The 17,421-nt window shown below is 37.6% G+C and overlaps 1 protein-coding gene across 1 annotated transcript in view; it reads right to left on the bottom strand.

Moving 5' to 3' along the window:
- The window catches only part of PCSK2 (proprotein convertase subtilisin/kexin type 2), a 274,524-nt gene that overhangs the window by 207,003 nt on the left and 50,100 nt on the right, over positions 1 to 17,421 (bottom strand). The window contains exon 2 of the mRNA XM_033095229.1: positions 15,854 to 15,958. Coding sequence (XP_032951120.1) covers positions 15,854 to 15,958 — 105 coding nt within the window. The remainder of the gene's footprint in view (positions 1 to 15,853; positions 15,959 to 17,421) is intronic.

The following is a 17,421-nucleotide window of genomic DNA, read 5'->3' as shown; positions in this document are numbered from 1 at the left end:
CTCCCCTTTCTCTTCCATATGGCCCTGGAAGCCATATGTTAGTATGGAGGCATCTCAAGATGCTGAAATATTCAACAGCATCAGTTACTGAAAGATAATGTTAATCAGAGTGACCACCAACACGTGCCGGACTTGTAGCATGCGAACAGTAAACATTTGTATATTAAACCATTGGGACTTGGGGGTTAATTTGTTACTGCAACACAATCTATCTTATCTTAACTAATATTTTTATTATTCACAACATTCTGTTAGGAAATGCAAGGACCCCAACATCATACAATTTGAGGAACAGTTTTAATTCACACTAAAATTTTTTCATGGAGTAGAGGTAGGCACAAAGAGTTAAATAGAGAATTAACTGGGAGAAAATGCAAAACAAGTAGATGACAACTCACCTTTTCTGCTCTGGCAAAAGGTATAATGTATTTATGAAGCCAATATATACTCTCAAAGATGAAGTCACCCATCTAGCTTTGAAGTTTTAGGCGTTTATTTGCAAACATTTGCACTTTCATTGTGAATCCATGATAGACATGAAAAATTAAGGCAATTTATTTCCAGACATTTGGACTTTCATTGTTATTTAATGATAGAGATGGTAAAATAGAGGTAATTAGTGAAGGTTAAGTGACCAGCCCATGTCACATGAGTATGTAATGGGGAAATTTTTTCCCTACTTCTACTGCTCTGGTAGAAGTCAAATGATAGGTTATATTTTAGACATGGAGAATATGATCCTTAGCTGAATTAGTATATTTCTGAGATGTCTTGACTTACTCATTTAAAGGAAATAACTTTATTAAGTTTTAGAAAAATTTGATTTGGTCCGCACTTGAGTGCCACCTGGTACTCTCATGATTAGAATTGATGATTACTCATTGATTGTGGTTCTTTGATTAAAATTTTTCATGATGAAACATCAACCAGTTGCAGATGTGTGGACAAATTATCAACTGAATTTAAATTACTTCAAAAGATCAGATTGAAAACTGGTTGGTCTGGTGATTTTTGTCAGGTGAATGGTTGAATTAGATTGCTCCATGGTAAACAAACTGATTGCTCAGAGAGCAGTGTGCACAAACAAGTCAACTAGATTCAGAGTGATGCAGTTAAGTCATATAAATCCAGTCTTCAAATAGCCTCCCTGGTGAGACACTGTTATTCATTTAACCGGAATGATGTGTGTGGAGTGTGTGCGTGCACGTGAGTGTGTGTGTGTGTGTGTATCTGTGTGTGGTGTTTATAATTTCTTTTCAATATGGAGTCAGTGTGAGATACTCCTTAGAGTCTATATTTAATAGATTTATATCATCCTTGATAAAGGGTTCTGAGCTTTGCCTTTTTTTCTGTCCTATTCAACCTTTTTATTAAGAACTGGTTGAAGATGTTGATCAAAATCATAAATGACAGGAAGTTGAAGGAGACTGAATCAGGATTCAATAAAATCTTGACAGGTCAAAATGGCCTCTAACAAGATAAAAACATCAAAAATTAAACCTAAGTCCCTGCTTTAGGATCAATATCCTAATCCTCCAAGGATGGATTGACTTGCAGCATATCTGAGAAGAACCTAGAAGTTTTGGCTAGTTGTAGGGTCAGTATTAGTCAATAGTAAGGTATGTGACTTCTAAAAAAAAAAGCTAAAGTGATCCTATGATGTGTTAATAGAAGAATAGCTTTCAAAATATGGGAAACTCTGATACCATCAGATTGTAGCTGAACTGTTGGTTTAGTTCTCAGGCAATGTTCAGAAAGATCAGGAAAGCACAGGAAATGAACACCAAATTCAATTAAAACATCTCTAAGAACCAGGAATGTTTACTCTGAAAAAGGTCCAGGGAGCATACTAACTGTCTTCAAATGTTTGAAGGGTTCTCATACAGAAAATGAAATCATTTGGCCCCAGAAAGCAGAAGCTGGATTGTTGAACTCTTTAAGGAAGTAGCTTTGGGATTGCCTTAAGGAAGAACTTTTATGTGGACTATCTTGGCAAATAGTGAAGTCAGGGGCTAGTTATAGAGACATCTTGCCAGATGCTGGGTCATCTTATTTTGAGAGTTATTAGAGCAGGGATTGCAAATGGCCTCAATAGGCAATTTTGTTCTGTTGACATATTTTCTTTAGCTTTCGAGTGTGTTAAAAATTTTTGACTTAGTCACTAATATTTTTTAAAAGCACAAAGATTTTGTACAAGGTTGTTACTTTCAGATTTTCTTGAAAAATTGGGAAATCTGGCAACAATTGGCCTCCATTTTTGTGGAGGTAATCATCAGCTAGGAAAGAGGATTTGTTTCCTCATTTTCACAGGGTGTGTGCTCTCTGGTTCTCCACAGTGCCCACCACTTTCTGTTGTATTCCCCACCTAGATGCAGAAGATAATGTTGTCATTTGTCCGCTTGCTTGAGTTGCTGCTTTGCTTGCACCCAACCTACCTCAAATTTGTAACTTAGTTGCCTGCCCTTCAGATATTCAGTTTGTAATCCTGGTTGGACACACCAATTGACTGGGTCAGAGAATAGGACTTACTTATATTTAGAAATCAGTGGTTTTCAAACTTTATTTTTTTAGTTGAAATACCCAAAAATGACCTCCAGTTTCACTGTTTCCATCATGCTCCTTTTCTCTTTGGTAGACAATTATTTGAATCTCTTTCTTTCAACACAATAGGTTTGAATTTCTTTGCTTTTCTTCTGTTCTCTGGTAGGGATTTCTCCTGTCATTTCTCTGACGTGGACTTACAAACTAACAGCCATTAAATAATTCTTTATGTGGGGTGGGCTGTCCTCCCTTTGCAAGAGGAAATGTTTTGTCTTACCTGTTTTCTCTCAGGCAATAAGTTCTTTATTGCTAAATAGGACATACTTACTGTAAAGATGGAAAACACATTTTCAGTACAGATAACGGGAAACCAATTAGACAAACTCCAGCAATTGGGTTGTTATTCAGACATGAATCTCTTTGTTGAATTGCTGTTTACTTGTTTCTAGACCTGGCTTTCACTCATATTCTCTCTTCAATCCACAAGTGCTTGAAACTACTGGAAATGACAGGAATTCAATTCCACTCATTTTCAAAATCCTCTTGGCTTGAGTTTAAGAGTGCAAAGCTTGTTTATAGATGGAGATGTGATCACAAACATGTCAATGGGTATCATAAAGGGAAAACAGCTAAACCAATTAAAAAATACCCAAAGAGAGTTTTAAAGAGTGGTTTTTTTAAAAAACTTTTCTGAGGTATATCCAACTCAAATCTAACTTTGCTTCACAAAACATTATCTTAGGAAAATTCAGTAGTAGATAGACATACCTATTTTACCATTTATTTATGTCATCATTAAGGAATACTGATAGTCTCCTTCAGCTAAGCCTTGAATAAAATTCACATTGGAGAACTGGCTTTAGGAGTGAGACAATATTTTGTAGGTAGATTTTGAATCTTAACAGGAAAATATTTTAAGAACTTTATCTTTCTGAAATCCATGAAAATGTGATCAGGATTGAATCAGCACAGCTTGCATTATCATTTTTCTTACTTGGAGATTAAGATTCTTTCTTTTGATTTATGGTCAAACTTGATCTTTCTCATGGATTTTAAATTTAAGTTCCTTAAAATTAAAATGAAGTGCCCAACTCAGATTCTCTTCCTGTTATGTCAAACAGAGGCTGTTTCCAAGTACAGTGGTACCTCGATTTTTGAACGTAATCTGTTCCAGAAGACCGTTCGAGTTCTGAAACGTTCAAAAACCAAGGCACGGTTTCCCCATAGAAAGTAATGCAAAATGGATTAATCCGTTCCAGACCTTTAAAATCAACCCCTAAAACTGCAAATTTAGCATGAATTTTACTGTCTAATCATACCATAGATCCATAAAATTTATGGCTTTCATAAACCAAAATGTTCAAACGGAGACATTCGAAAACCGAGGTACTACTGTAACTTTTTCCAGCAGCTTCCAGAACCAGATCTTGGTTCTGAGATATTGCCTAGTTGGGCTTGAGGCTCTAAGAGCTTGATTCTATCCATTCTGAGTCAAATGTGACTCCCTGCTTCAAAGCACACCTCCCAGCCCAGACATAGCAGTGTCCAGTTGAGGTAAAACAAACAAACAAAAATCATAGACGCAGACAACAGTTTAGTGGTCACCAGAGGGTAAGGCGGGAGTGGGGGAAGTAGAAATGGGTAAAGGGGATCAAATACATGGTGATGGAAGGACAGCTGACTCTGGGTGATGAACACACAATGCAATATATAGGTGATGTATTATAGAAGTGTACACTTGAAACATATATTATTTTACTAACCAATGTCACCCCAATAAATTTAATAAAGATAAAAAACTCATGTCACTATTTTTATTTCATAAGCTCATGTGTGCACCATGAGTTTCAATACTCTTGGAAAACAATAGATTAGACAGGGAAAAACTGAAGAAACATGTTTTATGATATCTCTGAGTGGTTCTAGTAAGAAATAATTATAGGGATGTCCAAATTACTCCATTAAATGTGAATGAGGGAGGACACATTGACTAGATTAGTTTTTGCTTGACCTCTGGTATTCTTCTTACATTATTTGTGACTTTTCTGTCTCCTTTGTTGGTCCCTGGTCATCTTTCAGACTTCTAAATATTAGAAGGCCCTAGGGCTCAGTCCCACACAGCTTGTCTTCTCTATTTACACTCATTTCTTGGATGATCTCACTTAGTCTCATGGCACTGAACGCTATCAATATGTGAGTGACCTCCTATGTCTCCAACTCCGACCTCTATCCTAAATATTCAAGTCCATTTGCTTATTTCACCTCTCCACTTGAGTACTCAATTCAAATCTCAAATGTTAACATACATACAACTAAACTCTTGACTCCCTACCCACTTCCTATTAATATGCATTTCCTCTCATTTTCCCCATCCTTTTAAATGTGATCTCCATGCTGAAGACCAACAACTTTGGGGGGTCACGCTTGCCTTCTCTCTTTCTCTCCCTATTCCTTATCTAACCCATCAGCAAATGAATCAGTGAATTTGAACGCTCTATCTTCACAACATATCCCCAAATCTGATTTGTTTTTCACTGCCTTAACCAACTTCTACCCTGGTTCAAGACTTTCTCTTTTGGAATGTTGCAGTCACCTTGCTCTGATTTCCTTGGTTTCTAGCTGTGTCCCGCACATCTACCCCATAGTCTATTATTCATCCAGAGGAAGAGAAATCCCATCTCATTCAGTTAATCTAAAGTCTTTACTCTGACTTATGATGTCTTCTGTGGTCTTGCTCTCTCATTCTTCTCTGACCTCATTTCTTTCTCTGCTGTCCTCAGCTCACATCTTCCCAATCTTGTTGGCTTCTTGCTCTTCCTAGAATACATCAAGTATGCCCTTGGCACCAGGCCTATATCCTTGCTGGTTCCTCTGCTGAGATGTCCTTTCTCCAGATAGCCACTTGGATGCCTTCCATATCTCCTTCAAGTCTGTGTTTACGTGTCACCTTACCAGAGTAGCCCACCCTGGGCCCTTTTTATAAAATAGAAATTCCCCTCCTTGGCACTCCCTCTTATACTTTGCTTTATTCATTTTCATAATATTTTCACCACCAGTCATGCAATTGCTTTGTTCATCTGGTTTTTGTCTCTGTCCTTTATTCCTACTAGTATATAAGCTTCATGGGATGAGGACATTGTCTGTTTTGTTCCCTGTTGTGTCCCAGTACCTAGAACAGTGCTTAGCATGTAGTTGAGCTCAGTAAATACTATTTGAATGAATGTATAGTTTGCTATCAAGCAACTAGAAAATGGAGCTATATTGTGAGCTTAATAAGCATACACAAAATGTTCATTTTCAAAATATGTAACAGACATTTTATGTATTTAAAGACATTTCCTTTTGCATCTTGGAGAAGGTTAGGGACGAACCAGGTAAGGCAGCTCAGGAGAAATTTTCCATACAAACATTAAGATTTTAGGGAGTCCCAAAAGTTTGCCAGCTTACTATTGAGAAAGTTCATCTGTGGATTATAAAGATGATACAGAACCACTTTATTCTCTCTGTGTTCTTTCTCTCTGTAGTAGGGCTTGTTAGAATTCTCCTAAAGAAAGTTAAAACTCCTCAGAGATCTCTGGGTTTGCTGGAATGGTGTCTCCCGAATGTTTCCCTTCTCTTTTAGTAAGCATGGCAGTGTGAACAGTAGTAATCATTTAAAAATGTGCTCACAACATCTAGAAAAAGCCAGGCTTACTCATTAGTAGCTTTCCCTGTGTCTTTCTGAATCCATAGTAAATAATTCTTCCCTGTTCCCTACAAATAGCTAATTATAGCACTAGCAGAAGCTCTTTGAGGCAGAAAGCCAAGCACATCTGCAATGCCCAAGGGAGATACTGAGTCACTCCCTGCTGCATAATAAAACCAGAAGATTAGGGCAGATTAGCTTTTCCCACAGGTTGGAGCCTTACGGAAGATACCTCTTCCTTGCTTCCTTCTCGGACACATTTCTCCTTCTCCTGATGCTGTCAAGTTATTCTCAAAATATATACCTATGGAAGTTTTACACCTGCTGACCCCATCTCTTTGTGAGGTGTATAGAAAAAGAATTTGGTCACCAGCTGGGAAGCTAAGTCAGAATTTACTCCACCTGGGTCTCTTGGCTTCACCATTTGGGCTCAAAATGTGGTCAGGGTAATGTTCCTACAGATTCATGTTTCTGTCTGAGCTAAATGCAATCTCTGGAGGAGGACAGTGAACAGAAGTAGGGCTGCCCAGAGAGAACTGCTAACTCTAAAAAGCATGCCAACTCTTCTAGAAAGGCTAAGACTCGGGGCAGAATTTTAACCCACATTGTCTCCAGCCCCTGTTACTTTTATGGTTACGTTACATTACAGTACAGTGTAAAGGAAACCTTGCAGATATAATTCAGGTTACTAATCTGTTGACTTTAGGAGAGGAAGATTGTGCTGGGTTCTCTGGATAGGCCCAATGAATTCACACGAGCCCTTCAGTATAAGAGGATGTAGAGGAATGTGAGACACAGAAATGATTTGATGCATAGTGTTGGCTGGAAGACTAAAGGAGCACCATGAGATAACATTGTTCTCTGTCAGATGTACAACTAGGACTCCTAGAAACATCTTTTATACATACAACTTAGAGTCTGTTTCCAGGAAATGCAAGCTAAGAAACCATCTTTGTTTACTTTTTCATAAAGGAATCACATGTAGGAATCCAGTTCTGAAGTGCGTAAAGTGGAAACTATGCATGGTCAAAATTAACTTAAAAAAATTCCTAGAAAAGTTAGAAATTGGTATATTGTGTCACAATACATCACAAGTGTGTGGAATTTCCCTTCCATAAAGAATCTGGTCTTGTCGCATTGTTCACACAGCAGATGAAGAAGTTGGCTTGTACTTAGGAAATATTTTATATCAAAAATATTATCTTTAAATGCTAGAGTCTCTCACCCAGAGAGGCACGAGGCTCCCGCTATGGGAGTCGTGAGGGAAATGAGGCTGACTGCACTCGGCTGAATCTAGTGCTTCACCACCACTTCAGGATATAAGCTAGTTGAACAGAATGGTGAGCAAAATCGCCCACCCTTGTTGTTATTTCCCCCTCCTTTTTTACTTTTCCATTTATAACTGAGTTCATTGAATTCACATGACTTACATAAACTATTGATGTAATTTCACTTTTTTCACTATGTTATTTTTGATTTAGGGAATCTAAATCTTAATTAGCAAGAACAATTTTTTAAAGAATCACAAATTTATAAGTAACAACAACCCTCATTTAGCTTTTTATCTAAATCAAATCTGGTATTGAGAGGAGTCATGAGTTTTATTATTTCCTCCTCATCAATTATGGTTGTGTGACCCCAGAGAAGTCACTTAACCTCTCAGGGTCTATTCTGTCTCAATGGTAAAATTATATTTTCAGCTTTAAGGTAAAGGACTAAATGAGTGTTTCCTTTGGACTCTTCCTGATCTATATGCTTCTTTGTGCAAAAGAGCAGAGAAAATTAATTTATGAACTACAAATTAGTGACAGAGCAGCACCATGCAGCACACTTACAAATCACAGGACTTTTCGTGAGTCGTGAGTCTCCCTCAGTTCCCATTTCCTCACCTGTAAACTTGGAATCTGACAGCACTTAATTCACAGGAGACGTTTGAGGTTTGATGAGATGATGCATGTTAAATCTTTCGCACAGCATTGGGTTGTAGGATTTGTAGCAGTAGCTGTTGATGTCCCCATATTCCCTCAGCCCTCCTCTGAGTTCACCTGTCACTGACAGCTACTCACATCAAACATTCTCCATCTCTGCCTCTACGCTTGAGGGCTTTCTCTGGTGTCCTGAGGCTTGTTCAGCCTGTACACAGGACAGCCCAGTGCCAGGGATATAACACCCGCATCAACTGAAGAGGAAGACACATAGCCAGCAACCTAGTTCCTTGTGGGACAACTCTGAGGCGCATTCGTTACAACACCTTCAGTGAGTCCGCAGTGGGATTGAGCCGCAGGTGCCCACAATGCAAACCTGCTAAAAAATAAACCCTCTATTTGCTTTCCTCACTTCCCTTTCTCATTTCACTCTTTCTCTTTCCCAATTCCTAGGATCAACCTCCTAAGTAAATGACCCTCTACCAAGTCTTTGCTTTTCTCAGGAACCCAAACTGAAACAACAGGATTCAACACGCATTCACTGTTCTTACAATTGTTATAAAATTAAAGCTAGAGGAAGTCCCATAGCGATCTTGTCTGTTCTCTTCAGATTCAGTGATCTGGTTCCTGCAGCAATGTCATTAGCATGATCGTTGAAGGACTGTGTCCATGTTTTCTCCTCACTAATGTGCAGACGGTCACTCCCTGGCTGGCTGGGAATGGAGGGATATGAGCCCAAGTACATTCCTAATGAATAGCACCGGACATGCATTCCCCTGCATTTATAGTTAATGTTTTGTAAAAGCAGATTTCCTCTTGGAGCCTGAGACACACAGCACATTCTAGAAGTGTGTGTTTGAAAGCACAAAGTGGGAGCCACAAGATTGCCATGGGGATACAAAAGGCAGTTTGGGGAATATAATGAATAACGTTGTAAAGATTTTGTAGGGGGTCAGATGGGCACTTGTCTTATTAGGGAGTCTTCGTTATAGGCGTTATAGATGCCTGACCACTGCACTGTACACCTGAAGCTGAATAATACGGAATGTCAACTATAATTTTATATATATATGTATATATATATATGGATATATATATATATATGGGGAGAGAGAGAGAGAGAGAGAGAGAGAGAGAGAGAGAGAGAGAGAGAGAGAGAGAGAGGGAGTACAGCATAGGGAATTGAGTCAATAGAATTGTAATAGCTACATATGATGTCAGAGGGGTAGTAGATTGGAGGAGGAGGGTTATCACTTTGTGAGGGTTGTAAATGTCTAACTATTACACGAACACCTGAAACTAATAAAAAAAAAGTAAAAGTGTGTGTTTGCTGCTTATGGATTCTTGAGGGAGGAAATGAGGTAGAGAAGGGCAGGGAGGAAACACCAGAGGAAAGGAAGAAGAAACCATATCTGCTTAACTTTGCTATGCACTCATTTTGGAGTTATTTGCACCTTCAAGTTGGGCAATATGGTTCCCTTTTTTTGAGCTATTTACAGAACAGGAAATGTTCAGGTCTCTGAAAGGGTCACATGGTTCAGTTGTAATTGAGACAACTGTTGGGGTGTGAGTGGGGAGTGCAGCACTGGATATGGGGTTGGATCTCATCCACTTTCCACCAATTAATTTTTTTTCATCTTTAAATTTTTCCTGTGCCTCTATCTCTCCTTCTCTGTCTTCTCCTTCACTATCTAGCTTTTAAACATCATTTTATTTCAATTCCATACATCCTCAGTTTATTACTTTGTTTGGAGTAGACATGGCAGAGGACCCCATAAACACTGGTTAGTTAAGGGAGGAGTCTCTCTTAGGAATTCTGGATAACCTGTACCTCTAAGATCCCAAGAGTTAAACAAATTTCATTCTATTTTCAAACCACACCAGTGGCCAACTCTATACTTGCACAGCTTTATTGGTGGACCATCATGCTGTTATAATCATGCATCACAGGCAATCCTTTCTCTGTGAGAATCCCAATTCCAAATAGGTTCTTCTCTTGTCTTATCAGGAGACCTAAATCCAGGATTGAAAAAACAATCACCACTGTTGGGGACTTGAATTTCTGTTTTGAGCTTGCTTTTACAAACTCACGTGTGACTTAAGCACATATCCACCTCTTTGTACCCCCATTTCAAGATAGGATAATCTGTTGGTCTAACTCATGCTAAAATGAAATGAGAAAATGAAGAATAAGACAGCCACAAATGACTTCTGGAATAAAAACTCTACAGAAATACAAAATACTATTATGTTTGCTATAATATTTATAATAAATTTACCACACCTGTGTTTTTTAATACGTAAAATGTAATTAAAATTATCTGCTTTTTTTTTCTCTCAAGGAGACATTTGGAAGATAAATAGGAGAATTCCTATACATTTCTTAGTGCAGTATCTCAAAACCTCAAATCTCACCATTTTATAGTCAACAAGTAAGAAGAAAAACAACACAAAACAATTATTTGGTTATAAATTTGTTAGAAAAAGGCATTAAAACTATCTAATTTCTATTCTCACCCAGCACCCTCAGGCTGAGAGGCTCTCATGTGTTCACTATGAAGGTAAAAAAAGGATACCCCAAAATTTATTAGTTACCCACTGAAGGAAGGTTTGGTTTACCCCACTGTCCCTGCCATGCAAATGTAGGGGAAGACATTTTCCTTTATGATGTTTTCATTTTGAAAGTAGATTTTCCAAAAGATAATGGTGCTTTTTCTTCTCTTTCCTAATTTTTAATTTAAGTGATCGAATAGTTATCTAATATAAATCAAAGAAAAGACAATACATACAATGGCATGTTATTATCACAAAAATACCAGATATTTGAGAAGGACTGGAAGCTAAGAGCTTAACAACTGTGACAAAATTTTATGTAAATTGTGGAAGAAGAGGGTAAATAATTTCTTTGCTTGCTTTGAACTGCTGAAGTTCTAGTATTCTTTTCAGAGACGTGTGTGTAACTTGTGAATAAGTTGTTATGTTATTGCTCTGATCATCTCATGGGTTCTTTCAGATCATACTTTCCATGTGATCTACGGTTTCTTATCTGAGTCTATGTACAGCTGTATTAGGTGTTCACCAATCATGGCTAAATTACCCCTTCTGACTTAGATGTAAAAGCATTATTGTGTCATGTCAGGAAAGGAACTGCAGTAATTACAAGCTATTCTCAGCTTCTGTCAACCACCTGAGTCTCAACCTTGATAATAATATTACTATTGTCTGTGTCTATGAGTTTTTGTTTCTCATTTGTTTGTCTTGTTCTTTTGTTGTTTTTGGTTTATATACCACATATCAGTGAAATCATATGGTTCTCTGCTTTTTCTGTCTGACTTATTGCGCTTAGCGTTATATTCTCAAGATCCATCCATGTTGTCACAAATGGTCCGATTTCATCTTTTCTTACTGCCGAATAGTATTCCATTGTGTATGAATACCACAACTTCTTTATCCATTCATCTATTGAAGGACATTTTGGTTGCTTCCATGTCTTGGCCACCGTAAATAAAGCTGCAATGAACATTGGAGCACAAGTGTCTTTATGTATAAATGTTTTCAGGTTTTTTGGGTAGATACCCAGGAGAGGGATTGCTGGGACATATGGTAATTCTATTTGTAATTTTTTGAGGAACCTCCACACTGCCTTCCATAATGGCTGCACAAGTCTGCATTCCCACCAACAGTGTATGAGGGTTCCTTTTTCTCCACAGCCTCTCCAACACTTGTTATTGTTTGTCTTGTTGATGGTAGCCATTCTGACTGGGGTGAGGTGATATCTCATTGTGGTTTTTATTTGCATTTCTCTGATGATTAGTGATGTTGAGCATTTTTTCATATGTCTATTTGCCATTTGTATGTCCTCTTTGGAGAAATGTCTCTTCAGGTCGTCTGCCCATTTTTCAATTGGGTTGTTTGTTTTTTTGGTGTTGAGTTGCATGAGTTCGTTGTGTATTTTGGATATTAGCCCTTTATCAGAAGCACTGTTTGCAAAAATCTTCTCCCATTCAGTTGGTTGCCTCTTTATTTTGATGGTTTCTTTTGCTGTGCAGAAGCTTTTAAGTTTGATATAGTCCCATTCATTTATTTTAGCTTTTACTTCCCTTGCCTTTGGAGTCAAATTCATAAAATGCTCTTTGAACACAAGGTCCATAAGTTTAGTACCTATGTTTTCTTCTATGCAGTTTATTGTGTCAGGTCTTATGCTGAAGTCTTTGATCCATTTTGAATTAATTTTGGTACATGGTGACAGATAGCAGACCAGTTTCATTCTTTTGCATGTGGCTATCCAATTCTGCCAGGACCATTTATTGAAGAGGCTGTCTTTTCTCCATTGTATGGTTTTTGCTTCTTTGTCAAAAATTACCTGTCCATATTTATGTGGTTTTATTTCTGGGTTCTCAATTCTATTCCATTGGTCTATGTGTCTGTTTTGCTGCCAGTACCATGCTGTTTTGATTACTGTAGCCCTGTATTACAAGCTAAAGTCAGGGAGTGTGATACCTCCAGTATTGTTCTTTTTTCTTAAGATTGCTTTGGCTATTTGGGGTCTTTTGTGGTTCCAACAAATCTGATGATTTTTTGTTCTACTTCTTTAAAAAATGCCATAGGGATTTTGATGGGGATTGCATTAAATCTGTATATTGCTTTGGGTAATATGGCCATTTTAACTATGTTGAAAATTAATGTGACAAAGAGCTGGTCCTTTGAAAAGATTAACAAAATTGACAAACCCTTGGCTAGACTCACTAAGATAAAAAGAGAGAAGACCCTAATTAACAAAATCAGAAATGAAAAAGGGGAAGTTATCATGGGCACCACAGAAATACAAAGGATCATCCGAAAATACTATGAAGGACTATATGCCACCAAATTCAATAACCTAGAAGAAATTGACAAGTTCTTAGAAATATATAGCCTTCCTAGGCTGAACCATGAAGAACTGGAAAATCTAAACAGACCGATCACCAGTAACGAAATTGAATCAGTCATCCAAAACCTTCCCAAAAGCAAAAGTCCGGGACCAGATGGTTTCACTAGTGAATTCTACCAAACCTTCAAAGAGGATCTAATACCAATCCTGCTCAAACTCTTCCAAAAAACTGAAGAAGAGACAGTACTCCCTAACTCATTTTATGAGGCCAACATTACCCTGATACCAAAACCTGGTAAGGACAACACAAAAAAAGAAAACTACAGACTAATATCTCTGATGAATACAGATGCAAAAATCCTAAACAAAATTCTAGCAAATCGAATACAACAATGCATGAAAAAGATTATTCATCACGACCGAGTGGGGTTCATTCCCGGGGCACAAGAATGGTTCAATATCTGCAAATCCATCAATGTGATACATCACATAAACAAAATAAAGGACAAAAATGATATGATTATATCAATTGATGCAGAAAAAGCATTGGACAAGATACAACATCCATTTATGATTAAAACACTTAATAAAATAGGTATAGAAGGAAAATACCTTAACATAATAAAGGCCATATATGACAAGCCCTCAGCTAATCTCATAATTAACCGTGAAAACTGAAGCCCTTTGCTCTACGTTCAGGAACACGACAGGGCTGTCCCCTATCACCTCTGCTTTTCAACATAGTGTTGGAAGTCCTTGCCAGAGCAATCAGGCAAGAGAAAGAAATAAAAGGTATCCACATTGGGAATGAAGAAGTTTAATTGTCACTGTTTGCAGATGACATGATGATATATATAGAAAACCCTAAAGACTCCACCAAAAAGTTATTAGAAACAATCAACAAATACAGTAAAGTTGCTGGCTAGAAAATCAACGTACAAAAGACCTATATACTAACATATGCATTCCTATATACTAACAATGAAATCTCAGAAAAAGAAATACAAAAAAAAATTCCTTTTGCAATTGCAGCAAAAAGAATAAAATACCTAGGAATAAACTTAACCAAGGATGTGAAAGACCTATATGTTGAAAGCTACAAGACATTTTTAAAAGAAATTGAAGAAGACACAAAGAAATGGAAAGACATTCCATGCTCTTGGATTGGAAGTATTTATTTATTTTTAATTAAAGTTTATTGGGGTGGCAATTATTAGTAAAGTTACATAGTAGTGAACTTTTTATTTTTATACATTCAGAAAAGTGAAACCTGTCAGTGCATTTTCACAAATAAATCACATTTATTTAAGCAGCCCCAAGATCAAGAAACAGATCAGCACCCCAGACCCCTCCCCAGCAAACCTGATTTCTGACTTTTCACCATTCCCTGGTTAGCTGTTGTCATGATTTCTAACACCCTGGACTGGCAGATGAGACAGGCATGATCCTTGCCCATGAGCTTTCCAAGGACATACCTGGGCATTGAATTGATACAGCCAGGCTCAAGGCTGTTATGACACAGAAAAGAGAGCTTCTCCCTTTGATAGGGGTGCCAGCTTCTACTACAGACTCTTTGGGAATGCTTGGCACTGGCTGGCAGTGTAGGCAGCTTGGATCTTACTGTGAGAGCAAAGATAAAGTGGATTTCAGAGCAGAATTTCCACTCCAGGGAATGTGAGAGCCCCTGGGTTGAGGCATTAAAAGAAAATTGCCTGTGACCTGTCAGTTGGTGATCTGTTGGGGAGCCTGTTTCATCTACATTGCTAATTAAAGCCCAAATTAAACCAAATCAAATGTTCACATAAGGAGCCCCACAAGAATGAGTTTACAAATTCCATCAGCTCAAAGGAAGCCTCATGTGTAAATCCCTAAATCACATGCTTGACCCTCTTTACATCTACTTTCCTTCAAGAGTCCTGGGGAAGAGGCTATGCAGCCTTCAGTGTATTGTGTGCAACTTGCCTGGATTATTAATTTCCCTCTCAGTGAATTGCACAAGGAAAATCAAAACTACCCAATTGAATGAATGTGTAGAAATATGGAGATGGTGACAAAATTTGAAGAGGGAGGATTCAGTGATGATCAAAGTTCCTGTTCTGAAAATAGGAAGTGGGAACACTGGAAATGCTGCTGTTTTGTGGCTTAGATGATAAGTTTGGTTGCAGGAAAGTTGAATTTAAGCTGCCAGGGAGGGTAGAAAATGAGATCTGGAGTACAAGAACAAGGTAAAGATAGGAGCTGAAAAAAGAAAAATGAGGGGTCATGAGCATTAAGAAGATAGTTGAAGCATGGTGGTAAATTAGGTCAGTGTGAGAAAATATAAGATGAGAAGAGGAGCAGAGATGGTCCCATGGCTGCAACCATGCATGGATACTGAGAAGCCTCTTTCTATTGTAAGCTGATCACTTGCTGGCCTCCTCATTTTCCCATTCACAATATGGGGACATGGAAACCTCCTTAGAGCATGTGGGTTCACCAGTAGAAATCTTCCATAAATGACTCGTTAAATTGCTTGGTTTCTTTCTATCTATGATAGGCCAAAACATGTTCCCAGATAATCAGAACTCCTCACACAATAACGCAGGAAAAGACAGCCAGTAAAGGGTGATATCCTGTTTACTCCACTCCCAGCCCTATGAAGGGTTTATTTATAATGCACAAGATAAAGGAGCAGAGAGTCCCTGGTGCCACTCAGCCAAGGATCCATTTGGCCTATCTCAATACATTAAATGACTTTACTTCAAAATTCTCTGCTCACCCTCTTTTACTGCCTACCCAGTGGCCCCAAATGTGGTAGCAGAAGTTGAAAGGTATGTTTCCAGGAAAACTCACCCTGGAGTCTCTCTCCAGCTGCTGCTTGTGGTGTAGGCTGCGTCTTCTCTTGGCCTTCGCAAGGCCATTGTGATAAAAGTGGTACAGGCTTTCAGTGAAGGGGAGCTGTGAAGAGTCAAACAAACACATGACACGGTTAGCTTCTGGGGCTAGCCCTAGAACAGGGACACTAAAGTTGGAGCTGCATGATGAGGCTCCACGGGAGCGGATGTGTATGAGAAAATCACTGATAAGCTTCTATCAGACCTGGTCTTCTAGTTCCGCATCACTGTACTGGTTCCCTTTTTCTCTACCTTTTCTTATATAGTGCCCATTCCCTTTCCCTCCCCAAATACCTTCTATTCTTTCCTCCATTTCTTTAGTTTCTATTCATCTTTTGATCTCCTCTTCTCCTCCATGGAGCCTTGCCTTTGAACTCATACCCACACCAAATTCTCAATTCTCCTCTTTTAGACTAGTGTTTACATGCCATGTTGAATTGCTCCCGGATTGTGTTGTGACCTAGTACTGTCTTCATAGCTAGACTGTATATAAGACATATACAAAGCACATAATGAAATGGAAAATGTAACTTTTACCTCATCGGTATTGCATCAAATGTAAATCAATTGAAAATGCTAATCAAAAGGCAAAGATTAACAGAGTAGATGAAAATACCCAACCCTATGACTCAACTATAGTCTATCTGAAGAGATGCACTTTAGATTCAAATACATAAATAAGTTGAAAGTAAAAGGATGTGAAAAAATATACTGTACAAACAGTAACCATAAGAGAGGAGGACTGACTACATATGTCTTTGACAAAATTGATTTTAAGGTAAAAATTGTTACTAGAGACAGGAATAACTTTTAATGGAGACTTTAATAGCTCATTTTCAATAATGTATGGAACAAGTAAGCAGATCAGAAAGTAAGTTGAACACTTAAACAAAACTATAAACCAACTAACCTAACAGACTTCTATAGAACACCCAACAACATCAGGATACATATTCTTCTCATGTACAAATGGAACATTTTCTAGGATGGATCATAAGCTAGGCCATAAAACAAGCTTCAATAAATTTAAAAGGAGTAAAATAACACAAAGTATGTTATCTAATCATAACTTCTAATTACATTAAAATTAATAACAAGGTAAATTGGGAAATTCATAAATATTTAGAAATTAAACAATATACTCCTAAATAATCAATGAGTCAGAGAAGAAATCCCATTGAATATTAGAAAATACTTTGAGTTGATTGAAAAAAAAAAAAAACCCATAGAATCAAAAACTTATAGGATGCAGTTAAAGTAATGCTTAGGGAGAAATTCATAGCTATAAATACCCATGAAAAAGATCTCAAATCAATAAACTAATTTTGAATCTGATGAAAAAGAAAAACAAACTAAACCTAAAGTAAATAGCAGGTATAGAATTAGAAAAATTAGAAGATTCAAAATGGGATAAATAATTTGGAAAAATAATAGGGAAAATAAGCAAAACCAAAAGTTATTCTTTGAAAAGTTCATTAAAATAAATAAACCTCTAAAAATACTGACCAAGAAGAGAAGACTCAAATG

The sequence above is a fragment of the Rhinolophus ferrumequinum genome, chromosome 23, assembly GCF_004115265.2.
Source record: "Rhinolophus ferrumequinum isolate MPI-CBG mRhiFer1 chromosome 23, mRhiFer1_v1.p, whole genome shotgun sequence".
NCBI classification, from domain to species: Eukaryota; Metazoa; Chordata; class Mammalia; order Chiroptera; family Rhinolophidae; genus Rhinolophus; species Rhinolophus ferrumequinum.
This window is presented reverse-complemented; position numbering and strand designations above follow the sequence as displayed.